Raw genomic sequence first — 17,419 nt, 5'->3', positions numbered from 1 at the left:
CTCACTGCTGCTGCTACAATGGCCACTGCATCTGCCCTTGTGTCCTGGGCTGGATCCAGTCTGCAGGACCCTTGCAACCCAGATCTGGTCCAGGGTCCCAGAACAGTTTGATACCCCTGCTCTAGTTGTATCATTTGGCATAAATATTGTGTTGCCATATATAAATGTACAATATACAGAGCACTGAAAATAGAGGTGCTTGGTAGAATTGGATTTAATGTCAACACAGCTTTGCAGTTGACCACACTGATTGTAGTATTCATTTTCATTATAGTAAAAATCTTCCAGATTCTTTATGCTTGGTGATACCATGGAATTTGTAGTCTGCTACAGAAATCTGAGGGGATTACTAGAAATTCGCATATGGAAATAGAGACCTGGGTTTTCTTTCCCTTAAAATAGGAAACAGAATAAAGTAGCCATAAGAACCGTAAGGTGCCATATTGAAATTGTGAGAGTGGGCTTGGAACTGTTGATTTATATGGACTTATGCACTACATTGCAACTGAAATACAGTATTGAAGCTTCCTAGAGAATTAAATGTAGAAACTGCAAATCCCCAAATTTGTGCATGTCCAGCTTGTTTTAAGATTGACTGGTTCTGATGGTCCTTTGGCCTTTGCTGGTTTGGTCAGAGGCAGCTAGAGTAACAGGTCACTTTAATGGTTAAAACTAAAAACATGTCATGATGAAATTAGGAGGAGGAACTGAAGCCAAAGGTACAGACTTACAAATCTGGTTTCCAGGCCCTTTTGTTCCAGAGGTCAAGTGCTGCCTAGTGCTTCATCAGAACAGGACCTGGCTCTCTTTTGATGAATACCCTTTGGTATGCAGTCTTCTCTCTTCTCCAGCAGGTGATAAACAGGCCTAGCTCTCAGCCTGATGTCTGATGTCTTTAGGGCACTCTCTAGTTTCTCTCTTATAATGTGGTAATCTGGGTAGGACTGGAGGACTTGAGCTAGCCTGGGTCAGGTAGTGAAAAACAATAGTTACCTTTTTTAATATATGGTACCCTTGTTAATACAATCCAAAATCACAGTTCTCTTCTTGCGACTCTCTTACCTACTGTAACCCAAAATGCTCATATTCCCACCTATCCAGTAGTCTATCACGTGTGAATGTAAGGTATCCATCACCGGGTCTAGTGATGGGTGTGGGCTGGAGTGTGTCTGGTGAATGGGAATCACTTACATTTACTTCTAATTAATCTAATTTTATTGAATCTGGTTTAATGGTGAGATTTGTTTTTTGCTGAAAAAGTTTGGGGATAAATTATTTTGGGGCTTTTCAGTGAAAGGAGGCTGTTTGACCTGGTTAACTGTAGTTCATTTAGTTATGGGAAATGTCCAATGCTAGTATCAATTGCACATTGCCATCCTCTCTTAGACGTATGCCCTTTGAGAACAGTTAGAGAGGTACTGATAGAGAAGAAAAACAAGAAATACTTCTACAAGATGCTATACCTTGAAGCCTTGCTATTGTACTAACACTTGTTAGTTTGTGCTGAAGTATCCTGTACCCACACCAGAACTGTTCTTACAGAAATTGATTTGACACCATAGGTTGTAGGAAATAATCCTCCTTGGAACAGAAATAAATTCACTTTTGCACTAGGTGAGTTTTCATTAAGGTTCATGTGAACCAGTTTCTATATACTGTGCTGGTGGCAGTCCTCCAGCTAGTATTCCACGCTGAACTGTTTCACACCAGATTTGACCTCTTTCCCTGTGTGCTCCCTACTCTGAGAGCATCTGGACCAGATGTTATTTTTGTTTTAAATATTGGCAGGCACTATCGGGCCACAGAAGACCTTGCAAGGATTGAATTGGCTATAGTATGTGCCCAATGTGGGAAAAGGCTATAATTATTGTGGAACCAAGAAGGCAATGACTGTCCACAGTAGAAAAGGGGCACTTCTTGATGCCTACCAACAGTAAGGAGTCCACATGCCCATTGCATGCAGCCATTCCTTCCTGCCACATGTTTCTGCATGAACTCTTTGAAAGAGCTTGTACTTGGATAAATTCACATCCTGTCCTACTGAAAGAAAAATGATGGCAACACAGACTTCTGCAGGCCACTGTCATAGCAAAGCAAGTTGATGGGACACTCCCAAGTGCTGAATCAAAGGATAGGAGTTCCAGTGGAGGCATCTCAAGATATCTTAATCCATACTAAGAGCAGTAGAGCTAATTTTGTTAAGTGATGCTACCATTAAAGCTAAGAGTGATGTGAATAAGCACTGCAACCACCAACAGCAGCCTGAATCCTAAATATACTATTGGATTGACCAGGATTATTGGGGCAATTGACATCTTTGTTTTAGCAGATTAGGGTGAAACCCCATGGGGACAACACTATGAGAACCGCTATGGAGGACTACTATATCAACACCCTACCTGACATTGCTGCATGGGGTGCAGTGCCAAAAAATAACATAAGTTATATTACAGTACATCCATCTAAAGAGTTAAACTGCTTTTCCTAGTTATGGACTGTGCAATATAGCACTGGGCAGAGTTTGGAGCATCTGCTGTCTTCTCACCATTTAACCCGTTCCTGCCCAGCATGGTCTCTATTGTATCCAGGCTAGACATTTTGTTTTTTCTGCAGTATCTCATCCCACAAATGACAACTACCAGTCAAACAATCCATGTCTATACCCTGCTCCATAACTGATCTGCTTTCTCCTTGCTCTCTGCTCCAAGCCTGCCATGGATACCCTTTTTACTTGGTAAGTTCTCTTTGATGGAAAATCAAACCGCTTCGAAGGTTTCTCCGCAGTGTGAAATCACTCAACCATTAACTACACTTACTGCCTAATTTTTGAGCTGTTTGATTTACCTGCACCTACAGTATTTTCCTGTTACTACTACAAAACAGGGTTAAAGAGGCAAAACACAATATGTGTGTCATTGTTTTAGCCCAAATACAGAACATTTAAAAACAAATTAGTCCACATTCTCCTCGGTACACTCAGTGTTTACAGAACTTTAGAGATTCCCCTAAATGATTCTGAGGCATTTCAAAATATATAGATACTTTTAAGGCATTATAATGCAGTTTGGTGTATAAGTCACTGCAGAACCCTAAATTTTTCTTGGCACTTTTTGCCAACCTGTTCCAACAATGAAGGAAGCTTAAGGCAAAGATATTACCTGGCAAAACCAAATCATTAGCACTACCTAAAGAGACAGCATTCTCCTTACGTTTCTGACCAGGTTGGAGATGGAACCATCCTTGCACTGCTTGTCTTCCACATTTACTGAATGATCTCTGGAACAAGGCACTCCCACCTCCTGGGGATCCTCCAGATAACATCCTTCAGCGTAAGCAGAAGTGCAGAGCCCAACACCCCACACCCACCTTTAATGGGAGGTCTCCAAGCATGTGCCTTATAGCCCCCATTTCATACAAGAATGAAGAAGTTAGGCACACAGCTTCAGAAAAGTAGAGGGGTCTTATGGCATAGGAAGGTAAATTGGAAAATGCTTTCCCTTCTGAAAAAGGACACAGCAGAAAATGAAACATTTCAATATGAAGGTTGTGAGAAGTAGGGAAGTATGTGAGTTTGCTTCTTCCAGTTCTTCCTAGCCCCTATAGTCACTCAAAGGAGTTTGACAGCTTCTCTGAAAATATCTCTACAAGAAAAAAGAGTTAATGACACACTCTAACATGAAATGTTTAATGTCTCACAACATAGGAAAGCAGATGTGAAAAGAAGCTTTCCTGGAGTATTCCCAAGTGTTCAAAATGGAGCACATGGCCCTGGAAAGGAAGACTGTGCAAACAGCCATAATAGAGACCCTTTAATTACAAATGTTAAGTGCTACAATAACGTCCTGCAGAATATAGAGAACATATCACCAGGGTATTCTAAGCACTTGAAGAAGAAAGTGATCAGCAATTCCCCAAGGGCAAGTCATGACTGGCCAATCTGATTGCCTTCTATGATGAGATGACTGGCTCTGTGGATGCAGGGAAAGCAGTGGACATGATATACCTGGACTTTAGTAAGGCTTTTGATACAGTCTCCCACAGAAGTCTTGCAAGCAAATCAAGGAAGTATAGGTTCAGTGAATGGACTGTAAGATGGATAGAAATCTGGCTGGATTGTCAGGCTCAACAGGTAGTGATCAGTGGCTCACTTTCTAGTTGGCAGCTGGTATCAAGTGGAGTGCCACAGGGGTTGGTCAGGGGCCAGTTTTGTTTAATATCTTCAATACCTATCTGGAAGATAGGATGGAGTGCACCCTCAGCAAGTTTGTGGATGAAACCAGGCTGAGGGGTATAGGAGGGTAGGGCTAGGAGTGACCTAGACAAATTAGAGGATTGGACCAAAAGAAATCTCATGAGGTTCAGCAAGGGCAAGTACAAAGTCCTGCACTTAGGACAGACAATCCCGTGCACTAGTACAGGCTGGGGACTGACTGGCTAAGCAGCAGCTCTGCAGAAAAGGACCAAGAGGTTGCAGTGGACAATAAGCTGAATATGAGCCAACAGTGTGCCCTTGTTGCCAAAGAGGCGATTAGCATACTGTGCTGCATTAGTAGGGGCATGGTTGCCAGCAGACTGAGGGAAGTAATTATTCACCTCTATTCAGCACTGGTGAGGCTACGCCCAGAGTATTGTGTCCAGTTTTGGGCCTCCCATTACAGAAAGGATGTGGACAAGTTGGAGAGAGTCCAGCGGAGGGCAACAAAAATGGGTAGGGCTGGGGCACAGGGCTTATGAAGAGAGGCTGAGGGAATTGAGCTTATTTAGGAAGGTTAGGTTGGATATTAGGAAAGATTCTCTCATGAGGAGGGCAGTGAAGCACTGGAACAAGTTACTTAGAGAGGTGGTGGAATCTCCATCCTTGGTGGTTTTTACGGCCTGACTCAGCAAAGCCCTGGCTGGAATGATGTGGTTGGAGATGGTCTTGCTTTGAGAGCAGGGGGTTGGACTAGATGACCTCCTGAGGTCCCTTCCAACCTTAATTTTTTGTGATTCTGTTTCAGGTCACATTTCAGTGAATCTAATTTCAGAACCTTCCTACTGCATCCACCCCCACAATAGATTGAAAACCTTTTATATGCATTACTGTCAGGAATTCTGTGATTCCTTCTTGTAATACTTCACTCCTGTTGGTCTTAAACTTGCACTGCTCTGCTTTCATTGAAGTAGTATCATGCATACTTGACTATTTGGACTTTATTGCAAGAGGCCTTTTCCAGCTGTCCTAATTTTGAGTGTCTTTCTACTTCCTGCTCGCAGCCATCTTCCAGGATTTCTTTGTTGGACACAGAGGTGTTGTGCAGAATAAGCAGGCATCTATCATACAAAATGCAGAAAAATGAGAAACATCCAGGCTTCTCTGAATCCACTACAGCTCTCTTTAGCCTTCCACAGGCAGACTCCATAGACATTCTGCATTTACTCAGCATGAAGTTAAGCTGCCACTTCTGCTTGTCCAGCCATCTAGCAAGCCAAAACCCTCCAGTCACAGCTTACCCTCTATAAACGAGCAGCTCTTCATTCCATTAACATTCACAATTTTCTGCGGTGCTGAAGTTCCCTTGCTCATTCTCAGAAGCAGTTATCAGAGGAAGCAGTCACCTTTCCAAACCATATTTGGTGTCCGCTGTAGCGATTTAGCAGGCCTTTCAGCATCATAGTAACATACTTCTTCCAGTCAGTAGGCTTTGACCTTATGTGGAGAGGGGACAAAGAACAGTTAAGTGAATTCTGTTTGTTCAAACCGGTGACCTCCTGTGCACTGGCAGGCTTTGGCATAGCACAGCAGAACTCCTAGGATTGCAAATCTCCATGACAGCACCCCTGCCAGTTGACCAACACCATTGGTATTAGCTAGTGATGCATTGCATGGCAAACCTCCAGACGATGATAGTGATGATAGTAACATGCTTTGCTACACTAAGGACAGCTCCTGTTACTTTGCTACAGCTGCTCCTCTAAGGTTTCTAGGAAAGCTGCCTGTGTCATCCTAAAGTTCTGCCACCAAAGCTGTTACCCTGGCTTTGTCCCATTACCTTCTTGGGCCAGTCGGTGCTGTTCAGCTGAGCCTGTAAGCAGCATGCCACATAATAAAGGTGCTCCAGGCACATGCCTGTCAATGTAATTGCTCAGCTAAATCCATCTGTTCTTCCTCCTCTATTTACTTTATTGCAATGGCATCAACAGTCCTACGTAACCACAGACTTAGGTCAATCAGCCTGCAAGCTCAAAATGCAGGTGCCTTATCCTTCATATTAAAGCTTCCCATGATTACACCATTTCCTGCTAGCTCCTTCCTGAAGTCTGACATCAGTTTGAATATATCACCAACAAAATTAATGGAAGTCAAGAGGAATCATAGGACTCTGTAGGTCTAGACTTCTTGTGGCTTTAGCATACATCCCAGAAGGCATATGCAAAAAAAATTAAAAATAAGAGCATAGAGCATAACCAATGTAGAAGTACACTGTGGTTTATGTACCATAGCTGAGCTGCTAATTCAGACTCGCACAGTTGCATGGATGCACCCCAGCTAGTTACAGATAAACAGCTGCATTCAGAGCAAAACAATTAAATTGCTGTAACTGCACCAGGTAGACAAGGCTTGTGGGTGCTTACGCAAGTTGATATGAGAAGGAAAATTTCTGAATGGATTTTTTTCCTCCCAATTCTTTTACTAGATTTTCCCTGCGTTGGATGTGGCCAAAGCTAAAAGGCAAGACTTTGAGCCCTCAATAGAGAAGGCAAGATACAACAGCTGTTTACAGAAGCAGAGTGCAGGGCAGCAGCAGCAGCAGTGTGAGATGGCGCTCTCTTGCAAATCTGACCAGGCAGAAGCTTCCTTGAACAGAATGGAACAGGACCATCCACACAGCACCAGGTGGGACTGTTACCCCAAGAGGTCTGGTACTTCATTTATGCTGTGCTAAAAATAAGCGCTCATACCACATTCAGGTGTTCCTTGGTGCTGGACTGAAATATACACACGTTGCTCCCTCCTGCCCTCCCCCATCAAGTCCCAGTACTCAAGTACACACTCACCCTGTACTTCTAAGATTTAAAAGAAATTCAATCCAGCCCTTTGTAAACCTCCTCTTCTGTCATTTAATGGCTACTAGGTGGATCTTTCCACAGAGTGTTCTGCATCTTGTCTCCTTAATGCAGGCAGTATTTCACTCTGTATAGTTCAGCCATGATTGTTATACCATATTTCCCTCCAGAGGAGTCATTGTGTTTTCATAGGACACAATTGGTCTTAAGGGAGTCTCTAGAGCCCACTGTACTACCCATTTGTGGCAGAATCGAGGAGTTTTTGCAGTGCTTCAGTGGGTGGGAGCAGAATCATGAGGCTCCCAGACTCTTACTTGTACAAAAGCAAAGTACTTGGGTCTATTTTTGTCTGCACTTCCAGTGCCTGCAATGGTTTTAGCCCTGGAATTTGCAGGGCCTACCCTTTGATGTGGTCAGCAGGCAGCATTCAAACCAACCTCCGCTCCTGGAGTGTGGGACATGGGGGAAGAATGGGGTTTGCGTTTATGACTCGGGGTCAGAGGATTTGGTTTCTACCCACAGACCTCCTGCAGGAACAAGTATAAGTTTTAGCCACCCCACTAACATTTTCCTATTTATGAAACAGTAATGTCACTGTCACAAAATCTTTGAGGTTAGCAAACAGGCAGTGCTTCTAAAGCATCCAAAGACCTCTGTGCAGAAGGCACCATAGCAAAACTAACTATTCTATTTTCCCTGCTTTCATTGATGTTTACATCCCTACTGTATATAATTTAAACCTGCTTAAGTCACATTGTTAATGGTGCATTTATTTTGTGGGAGCAGAAACACAGACTCTTTAGCCACCGAGTGTGATGCCACTTACCAGCGGAAGTTGCGGCAGAAGCAGCTACAGCAGCAGTTCCGGGAACAGATGGAGAAAAAACTTCAGATCCCAATAGTTGCTCCAGTCTGCAAACATGGTATGATGCACAGAGAGACTCGGCAGCTCCAGCACCATCCACTTAAGGGAGGTAGTTGTGCAGGACCCTTTCTTGGCTTCCTAACTGCCACTATTTTACTGACTGAAGAGAGCTAGAGGAGAGAGAGAGAGAGACCAAAGGAAGAAGAGACGAGATATTAGTTGCCTATTGAGCAAGCATAGCTTCTCTTTCCGAAGTGGCAGAGAGGTGGGCCCACGCCCAACATGGCCAAACCGCAATGCTCTGATCAGCCTAGAACATTCTATAATGCAGCCATTGGCTGTCACTACCATTAACACAGGTGCATCCCTACCTGTTGGCAAAAGTTGCCACTGTGTCCTGATAGTACGAATACCCAAATTTTCCCCGTCAGGCAGCATGGCTGAAGGTAGCATACCTCAATTCCTGGTGCAGGAAACCTCAGGGTAGTCCATTTGTCCTTATCCTACCTCTCCTTCCCCCCTGCTTCCCATTTCTAACAAGAGGCTGGGATTGGCAGTCAGATGGCTAGTCCATCCTACTTGTCTTGAACAGATTTACTTTCTTCTCCTAAAACGGAGGGAGTGGGAGGTGGAGGTACCCATCTGCATTTCCTTGCATGAATCTCTCCCCTTTGTTACCCATGCTACTCAGTGCCACCACCTCCTCCTGTGAAGCACAGCACTCCAGTCACAGCACAACAGCAACCGACTGCAGAAGACGAGTTCTTTGCAGGTCAGCAAAACATGGCAGTTGAGCTGTGGCAAATGGCATCAACTCTGATGGGCAGGCAAGCCATATCAGGGTGTTGGGAGAAGAGGGCAAGGACACGGGCTTGGCTGTGGCAAGCTGCAGGATCTTATGGTCTTAATAGTCATAGTCTGGAGAAAAACCAAGATGGAGGGGTGCAGGAATGAGTTGCCTCTACACTGACTGGGACGGGTACCACTCTGACCCTTCCTGCTCAGAGGACCTTACTTTTCAAGCAGTTATCCACACAGGTGCTACAAGTGGCAGGAATCATCAGCTTTCTGGCTGGCAACAGCCTTGGGAGCCACCCCCTCATTTTGGGCGTTCCAGTATTTCCCTCCCCACCCCCTACCAAGAGCTTGAGGAGCGATGCAGGCTTAAGCATCCCTTCTTACTGCCATGTTAGTCTCACACAGTGCAACAGATTTATTTTCAGATGTTGCTCACTTAATTTTCCCATTGCTGTAAAAGCTGTCAAGGTTTTGTTTTGGCCTCTCCATTTGCCAGTGTATGGGAAGGGGTTGTGCTGGTGTTATAGATTCATAGATGTTAGGGTCGGAAGGGACCTCAATAGATCATCGAGTCCGACCCCCTGCATAGGTAGGAAAGAGTGCTGGGTCTAGATGACCCCAGCTAGATACTCATCTAACCTCCTCTTGAAGACCCCCAGGGTAGGGGAGAGCACCACCTCCTTTGGGAGCCCATTCCAGACCTTGGCCACTCGAACTGTGAAGAAGTTCTTCCTAATGTCCAGTCTAAATCTGCTGTCTGCTAGCTTGTGGCCATTATTTCTTGTAACCCCCGGGGGCGCGCCTTGGTGAATAAAAACTCACCAATTCCCTTCTGTGCCCCCGTGATGAACTTATAGGCAGCCACAAGGTCGCCTCTCAACCTTCTCTTGTGGAGGCTGAAAAGGTCCAGTTTCTCTAGTCTCTCCTCGTACGGCTTGGTCTGCAGGCCCTTGTCTGGACCCTCTCCAGGTTATCCGCATCCCTCTTGAATTGCGGCACCCAGAATTGCACACAGTACTCCAACTGTGGTCTGACCAGCGCCCGATAGAGGGGAAGTATCACCTCCTTGGACCTATTCGTTATGCACCTGCTGATGCATGATAAAGTGCCATTGGCTTTTCTGATGGCTTTGTCACACCGCTGACTCGTGTTCATCTTGGAGTCCACTAGGACTCCAAGGTCCCTTTCCACTTCCGTGCCACTCAGCAGGTCATTCCCTAGGCTGTAGGTGTGCTGGACCTATCCCTGTTATAATTCTATCCCTGTGATGTCACAGCTTTCTTCCCTCATTGAGGCATATCTGTTTGAATTGTTCCAGATGACCCTGAACTTTGGGACATTCCTCTAGAGGCCACCAATCTCAGTGATGCTGCTAGCCACAAAATGGCAGATATGCCAGCCCAGCCACAGGCTCCTGCAACCCCACTTGGACAGCATCACATGACTACTCGGAGCAAGACTCCTCAGAAGATGAGCTATCACAAACCAGGTGCAAGGCCTACACCCTGGCAAGTGTCTGTCGACCAGAGGACTTTTAGCCATTGTGCCAACCAGCATACAGTAGGTAGGTGGAGCTGTGTAATATCTGCAGAGGCCAATGATGCAACTCTTTTGATTAGAGGAGTGTAATTCTTGGAGGGTGACCAGAAAAGCATCCTGTTCACAGACAAGGCTTCTAAGCAGCTTCTGTCTCAGGCATACCTATTGTTCTCACCCAGGTTGCTTTAAGGTTTCACAACCAATGCGAAAACTTCCTCTTATACATTTGCCAAAGAAGGAACCTAGCTATCCTGCCATTCCCTCTCCTGCTTAACCTGAAATAGGTCAGTTTTAGCCATGGAGAAAAGCACAAAAACTATTGGTCCAATTCTAACCAGCTGTCTTCCTGTTTAGCAGACTACAGCCCCTACAGAAGGAGCCAAGGTATGAAGAAAAGGAAACTGGAACCCACCTAAGGAATGACAGCAGCTCCTGACTTCTTGCCTCTGGATCTGTCATTATTTCAAACAATCTGTTCAGTGGCATGAGGAAGATAATCAAGCAGACCAGGCCCTTCCTTCGGTGATGCATAAGCTTAACTATGAATGCAGGACAGGAAGTTGGCCCACAGTCGTGGGCTTGACACCCCCCCTTTTGTGCGGTCAAAAATGTTTCAAATGCGTTTCTCCCCGACTCCAGATTCAGAGGCTGTGGAAAGGCTCTTCAAGTCATGGCTTGTATCAGGTCATAAACACTGTAATTTTAAATTCCTTTGTGCTGTTCTAAGAAACTGGTTCCTAGAATGAAATGCATGAAGGGTGAGGGTGGAGGGGGGGGGTCATTCCTCTGCAGTTTCATGTTGTAGAGGAAGCATTTCTCTTTTGAAGGCAAACAGTGTTTAGTAAAGTTAAACTGGGGAAGGAATCATTTGACCCCATCCTGTATTAAAATTCTGCTTGGCCAGGTCCATTATATGAGGAGTGGGGTTGACCTGTTCTGTTCCTTTACTAATTTGTTTTTATATTAACTTTTATCCCCTTTTTATTATGGCAAACATGAATAAATGGTGTAGCTGTTCAAGTGGGTCAACAACACAGCTATCTTGAATACATGACAGGTCCTCTAGACAGAGGAAGATTTCTATTACACTGACTTCTTGTGGTTTAATGCTACTCAGCCTGACAACCCAACTCCCTCTTCCTGAAGCCGAAGGCAGATTAGCACTATATACCTAATAACAAGTCTGAAATTAAACAGAAGCCCAAACCACAAGTGTTTTGTTGTCTACTCCCAGGTTGTAGCTTAAGGGAGGAGAGTGATGCATCACACCATTGCCTGCAACACCAGGGGAGATACAAGAGGTTTATACACTTTTAGTTAAACATGTGGGATGAAGCATAATCAGGAGAAACGGGGCAAGCATTAGAAGCAAAGAATAGGAGTTACTGAGCATATCTGTAGTGTGCGCGCATGCTTGGAGGTGGGGGATCGTTTTTTTCATTACTGGAGAAACATGAGATTGTTATTAATTAACAGTTCATTAATACACTGTAATTACAGTGCATTGTTTAGTACCTGTAACAACAGGTACTAACTTAATGTACCATAATTAGCACTACTGAATATTAGTGCAGATGAACATTGTGTGATGCTTAATGCACACTAGACTAAATCTGTGCATTAGCACGGTTTCTGCCAGCTGCACTAACTTGTAGTAGAATTAGTCCAGTACACATTAAGCATCTCAAGTAGATGAGCCCACTCCAGTCCCAACTTTAAAATCACCACCCAGAGTGGCAAGTGCTCTGCTTAAAGCAGGAACTTGCCCATGTAGCACAGTGATAGTATAGTACAAGACTAGTCTTAATGACAGTGAATCATAAGACATATGTCCTGTCTCATAGCTAAACAGTAAGTCAGATATACAACACTGAAATTGAAAGCAAGCTTTACCATGCTCTTTCCCTGTTAACAGAATCTCATGTTTCTCCAGTAACGAAAAAACCGATCCCCCACCTCCAAGCATGTGCGCACGCACACACTACTGTTTCCAGCAGCAAAATGTAGAACTGAAAATACCCAAGTGGCCTCAATACCCCATTGGCTGTATGAAGCTGCCTCCTTGCCAGAACATCTGCCTATAAAATTGTCAGTAGCCTTTATTGCCTTACTCATAAAACTGAGGATAGCTGAAGGTGACCACTCCTGTTTAAGGTGTCAGTGTATAGCCTGCCTTTATCACTTCCCAGCCCATCCCTGGGAAGAGAATGCTTATGACACTGGTTAAGAAAAATCTCATTACTTACTATAGTCAGTGCTCATGCATCCCACATTAAGCCAAGGCAAAGGCTATTAAGGAAGAGCATGTTTGGATCACACAAAGAAAATGGAGGATCGAGCCACAAGGTTAACTTTTGGAAAAAAAGCTGTAGTCATAGGAACTCAAGTGCATGCAGAACCACTGGTTCAAGACTGGAGAGATGCCCCACCTTGGTGCATCATAAAGCTTACCCCCAAAGCTTGCATCTTCTTTGGAGGGCTTTTAAGAACCCTAAGTAAGGAGGGAGTCCTACAGGATCCCAGCCTGCAGCAGCATGAACAACAAAAGCTTTCCTAAAGAAAGGAGATTTAGCAAATTGTTACTATTTAAAAACCCTGCACCTCACTTGCCATCCTCCAGAAGACACTAGGGGCCCATATGATCTAGTGCTACGAGAGTTGCTGAAATGGCAATTTACCACACGCTGCCTCAAGGACATGCAAATCCCACTGAGGCAGAGAATGGCTTGAGCAGACATGGAGATTCTTTGCAATTCCCAAGATGCCTCTTACCCCATTCCTAGTAAAGACATTACTCCTCTCAGACAGCTCTTTGCTAGTTCCAACTACAGCTGCTTGAAGGACCCTGACCAGCCAAGCAAGCTTGACCCTCTATGTTTGTTGACAATAGCAAGAAGTCTTTGTGGTGGAGTTCATCTGGGCTCTGCTTCACCAGGTTTTCCACTCCATGGTGTTGTAGGCACGCATCCCTCTAGCTTAGTTTCCAAGCAAGGGAGCTGGGATGCAGAAAGAAAAGCAGAACTAACCAAAGACTGACCTTCGCCAACCCCTTTTCATCAGGGACAGATTCCTCTCTGACAGAGTTGCTAAGAGGCAGCACAAAGTCTCCAAAAATTAGCCAGGACCCAGAGGTTACAGTAGACAGGGGAGTTTGCCAACCCCCTGGGGTTAATGCCAGCTATTTAGACCTTGTCCAACCATCTGTCCCCAGAGCAGGAAAACTTCATACTGAAGCCAACCTACACCACACCAGAAATGTGTTGTTGCCTGAATTACCTGTTAGCCAAGACCCTTTAGACTTCCTGATGCAGAAAGTCATTGACCCAGCATCTATGAACTGTCTTTTACTGTTGCTTATTTTTCAGAGTAGTTTGTTGAAAGGTCAAACTGTTATTTCTGACCACTGCTTTTGACAAGTTTGGTGTCTCATTAAAGTAGGTACTTTCCTGAGGAAACTAGCTAGGAGCTGGGCAACAAAAACCCACCTGCAGATAATTATCCAGAGAAGGGAGACAGAAGAGGTAGGAACCAGCTGAAAATGAAAACCCACAGTTCAACAAAAGCAGGTTTGTTTTATTTGAATGATTTCATTAAATATTCTACAAAGGTAACAAATTGCAGCACAAAGCGCAATCATACAAGAAGCGCAATGCCTGGATTTAGTGCAAAACATACAACTAACTACGGCCAGGGAAGCCCAGAGTTTGAATTCAGTTTATTTTTCTTTTTTTGCCTTTTTACAGTGTACATTGTTAAATAATGTAAAGAAAACATTTGTAAATTCAGAAACAGATTTTATGTGGAAAAAAGATACTCAAAGTGTAATATTAAACACAAAATAATTTAACAGTTCAGTAGCATTAGTTTATTCCTCTAGACTTCAGTTATTTCATCCACAGGAGGGAAATCAATGGTAAATAAAACCAGCTCTTGCATAACATTAAGAGAAAAAACCGACCTCAAACTTATTAAATCAATTAAATAACCATGTGCTGCTTTCAGTTATCAGTTCTTCTGCCATGAAGTGTTGCCCTTCTCCCACTACTGCTTCAGGCCTGTGACTGCTCTGTTATACAGGACACTTTTCCTCTCCCATATTTGGTGTATCCAAGAACCTCCTCTCCTCACCCATTTAGGAATCAGAAAGCCTCTGCTTTCTACTAACTTTACCAGCAGGGACCCCTTTTCTCCTTCTCTTCCCATCACACATACAACTGTGAGCCTTCTTTCTCCTCCTGTAGTTTTATGGAGCCTGCATGTTAGTTAAAAGGAATTAAAGGAGGAAGAAGCCACTCACAAACATCTGAGAAACTGTTGGAACCCAGTCATCTGGCCACTATCTTTCATCCGCCAGGACTTCTTCAGTTTGCCTACACCCTTGCTGACAAACAAAGATGTTGTAAACATCAAAACCAGATGAAGGGAAACAGACAGATCTTGTGCCTTTGGGGGCTTTATAGGTAAAATGTGAAACATCCACAGAAAGGAAGTAGAAACCCCAAATTAATTCTCCCCCCAGGGAAGCATTACTCACAGAAGAAAATTCAGACAAGTAAAAAGACTTATTTGATGCACACGCTTCCAGGATGCCACTGAACTACTCTCAAGTACCAGGAAGCAGTACTTTGACCTTCACAGCTTGTTGCAGCACTACACCAAGTAATACTGGTTGGTTGCAGTATTATTACTTTGAACAGGGAACCAGTATTTGTAAATATGAAGAAGGGAAGAGAATGAACTAAGCAGAAGGTACAGTACAGTTATACTCAGGTGGCACAGTTAGTTACGGTCCTGGTACCAGCTTGAAATTTTTTAGAGTGAACAAAATTAAGTCCTCTGCATGCATAACACAGAGGGAACTCCTTGATGCCGGCTGTTTCAAGTGCATCCATTGCCGGCAATGGACGTCGCACCGGGAAAGCGTACTCCTGGCACGAATGGATTAGAAAAAAAAGGTAAGAAAAGCAGTCCCAGCAGACAACCCACTCCACAAAAACCAATGGCTCCAACCTCATGCACACATGCTTACCACACCTTCCTAACTTGAGTCAAACCACATCTGAAGTTGAACCTCTCCTATATATACACACATTCTCCCCACCCTCTAGTTTGATCCAGCTCTATTAAGTCTCAAGGCAGCGTTTGTTAGTTTTGTCCGTGGCCTATGTCCCTCCCCCAGCCTGCCCCCAGTCACATCAGCATTGACTCATCAATTCTGAAATGTGTTCATATGGGCAGCTTTCCCCAGCACCAGAACTCTTTCAACCTACAGCCTCAACTGCTTCCTCTCTGACACCTACCCTAGACTGTTACATTATGACTATAACAACACATCCAACTTGTTGACCCTTTGGTATCCTGGTCACTAGGTACAAACAATTCATTCTCTTAGCTTGCCCTCTCTCATCTGGGGTCTGCTGGGAAGGTGATGCTAACTGCAGAAGCAATAAAAGTCCAAGGCACTAAAATATCCAGCAAGCATACTGGGAGAACAGACGTATTCAAGTACATTAATTTATACAATTTTACATTCACATTTATTTATCTAATACAATGAAAATACAAAGGAAAAAGTTAAAGTGTCTCCAATAAGTATAAGGATATAGCTAGCTTTTTTTACATTTTTTTACTTTTTAACTTTTTTAACCCTCTATATTCCACTCATTTTAAGCTACTGTTGTCCAACAACATTTATATATCACAGTGTTTCCACATCAAAACTGATGGTAAGTACATGTCCGCTGGGAACTTTTTAAATTTTTTTAAACAATTTAAATTGCTCTAATGCTGCTGTTGAAGCTGTTAATATCTTTTACTTAAAGCAGTAATGACCTATCTCAAGCATGGGCTGCACTGCAAGTCTATTTGTGTCCCCCACCACTCAGGAGCCAAAGACGATTGTTTAGAGAGAGGAAGAGGAGGGGGATTTGGACAGCTCCTCTCCTGGTCTCGATTCTTCAGGGCATGAGAAATGTGTTAAAGCCATGAACTAGGACTAAACTCTCCCACCAGCACATGGATTCAGACTCAAACCAAGAACGAAGTTTTACAGCGAGATTCCTTTGACTAAATGACATCCATCTTCATCGCTTGTCGCACGAGCAGGAGCATCTAGTCAGAAGCACTGTCCCATCACAAAGTTGTCCATTACCCTCCTCCCCCTTGAGATTTGTGGCTCTTTACAGAGAGCTAACAGCACTGGTTGGACAAGGGAAGCTCATTCCCACTGTGGCAGAAACAGCTAGTTTGTTGCAGCACTAGTATTGATACAGGCCTCATTCCCTGTCCCAGGGTCTACCCAGCTCAGTCTCTGGGTGTGGCTAAGTGGTCCGCAAGTTGGAGCCTGGGGGGTTACTGATAGATTTCTGCAAACTGCCGATGTTGAAGCTTTGCAAAGAGGCAGCAGCTACAGGCTGGAACTGGCCGAGGGACTGCTGTGCTGGACCACCTGTCCCACTCCATGGAGCTGCAAAGGATGCTGCTGGGTAATTGTACTGCTGTGGTGGGCACATAGCCTTTGTGAAGTGACCTAAAGAGGTAGCTGATGCTGCAGGGATGGGTGTAGCACCCAGGGAGGATGTCATAGATATACAGAGTTGGCCAGGTGCCGAGAACTTTCTTGCCATTCCAGGGCCCTGAAAGAAAATCCAGTCCCCAAAAGAAGTTACTATAATGTAGCAGAAACAGCAACCACCCCACACCCCTGCTCTTTCATGCAGGAAGATAACCACCTAAAACTCTCCTTTCTTTAGTACCCGACAGAAGAGGCAGCAGCAGAACCCTCCACATTTAAGCAAATGCCAGTATTTTCCCAGAGCAGTGTTTCTCCACCCGTGGGTCATGACCCACAAGTGGGTCACAAGAACATTGTAAAGGGTCACAGGGAGTGCCCATGGAATTGTGCAGTTTCCCCTTGCAGGCTGCAACACTGGCAGCTTGCATGGAACTGGCACGCAGCCGAAGGCATGTTGATTGTGAGAGCAGCCCCAGGAGCTGGAGAGGGAGGGGGCCAGATGCAGCAGCCAGAGGGGGGAGACCCTGGGAGAGAGACCGTCAGGACTAGGGAGTTGTGGGTCCCCAGTGGTACCAAGCTGATAATTATGCTAATGGGTCCCAGTGTGAAAAAGGTTGCGAATCACTGTACTAGAGCATCATTTTGGTCTGGCTCTA

General features: G+C 44.5%; 2 protein-coding genes across 10 annotated transcripts in view; one reads left to right on the top strand and one right to left on the bottom strand.

The window, feature by feature from the left end:
- The window catches only part of RAD52 (RAD52 homolog, DNA repair protein), a 30,748-nt gene extending 16,647 nt beyond the window's left edge, over positions 1-14,101 (top strand). Inside the window, exons 8-12 of one of the 3 annotated variants that reach the window (XM_014609154.3) lie at positions 6,678-6,877; positions 7,834-7,970; positions 8,604-8,684; positions 10,029-10,274; positions 10,607-14,101. In XM_014609154.3, the coding sequence (XP_014464640.1) occupies positions 6,678-6,877; positions 7,834-7,970; positions 8,604-8,684; positions 10,029-10,274; positions 10,607-10,665 (723 nt within the window). In that variant the 3' untranslated portion in view covers positions 10,666-14,101. Of the gene's footprint in view, positions 1-6,677; positions 6,878-7,833; positions 7,971-8,603; positions 8,685-10,028; positions 10,275-10,603 lie in introns of all 3 variants that reach the window. The other 2 variants (XM_019489384.2, XM_019489385.2) reach the window with 2 other exon arrangements.
- Positions 13,802-17,419, bottom strand: part of WNK1 (WNK lysine deficient protein kinase 1) — a 145,720-nt gene continuing 142,102 nt past the window's right edge. For all 7 annotated transcript variants that reach the window (XM_059726500.1, XM_059726498.1, XM_059726499.1 and 4 more), the window contains one exon: positions 13,802-16,884. In XM_059726500.1, the coding sequence (XP_059582483.1) occupies positions 16,570-16,884 (315 nt within the window). In that variant the 3' untranslated portion in view covers positions 13,802-16,569. The remainder of the gene's footprint in view (positions 16,885-17,419) is intronic.

Source organism: Alligator mississippiensis, chromosome 4, assembly GCF_030867095.1.
Source record: "Alligator mississippiensis isolate rAllMis1 chromosome 4, rAllMis1, whole genome shotgun sequence".
Taxonomy (NCBI): domain Eukaryota; kingdom Metazoa; phylum Chordata; order Crocodylia; family Alligatoridae; genus Alligator; species Alligator mississippiensis.
This window is presented reverse-complemented; position numbering and strand designations above follow the sequence as displayed.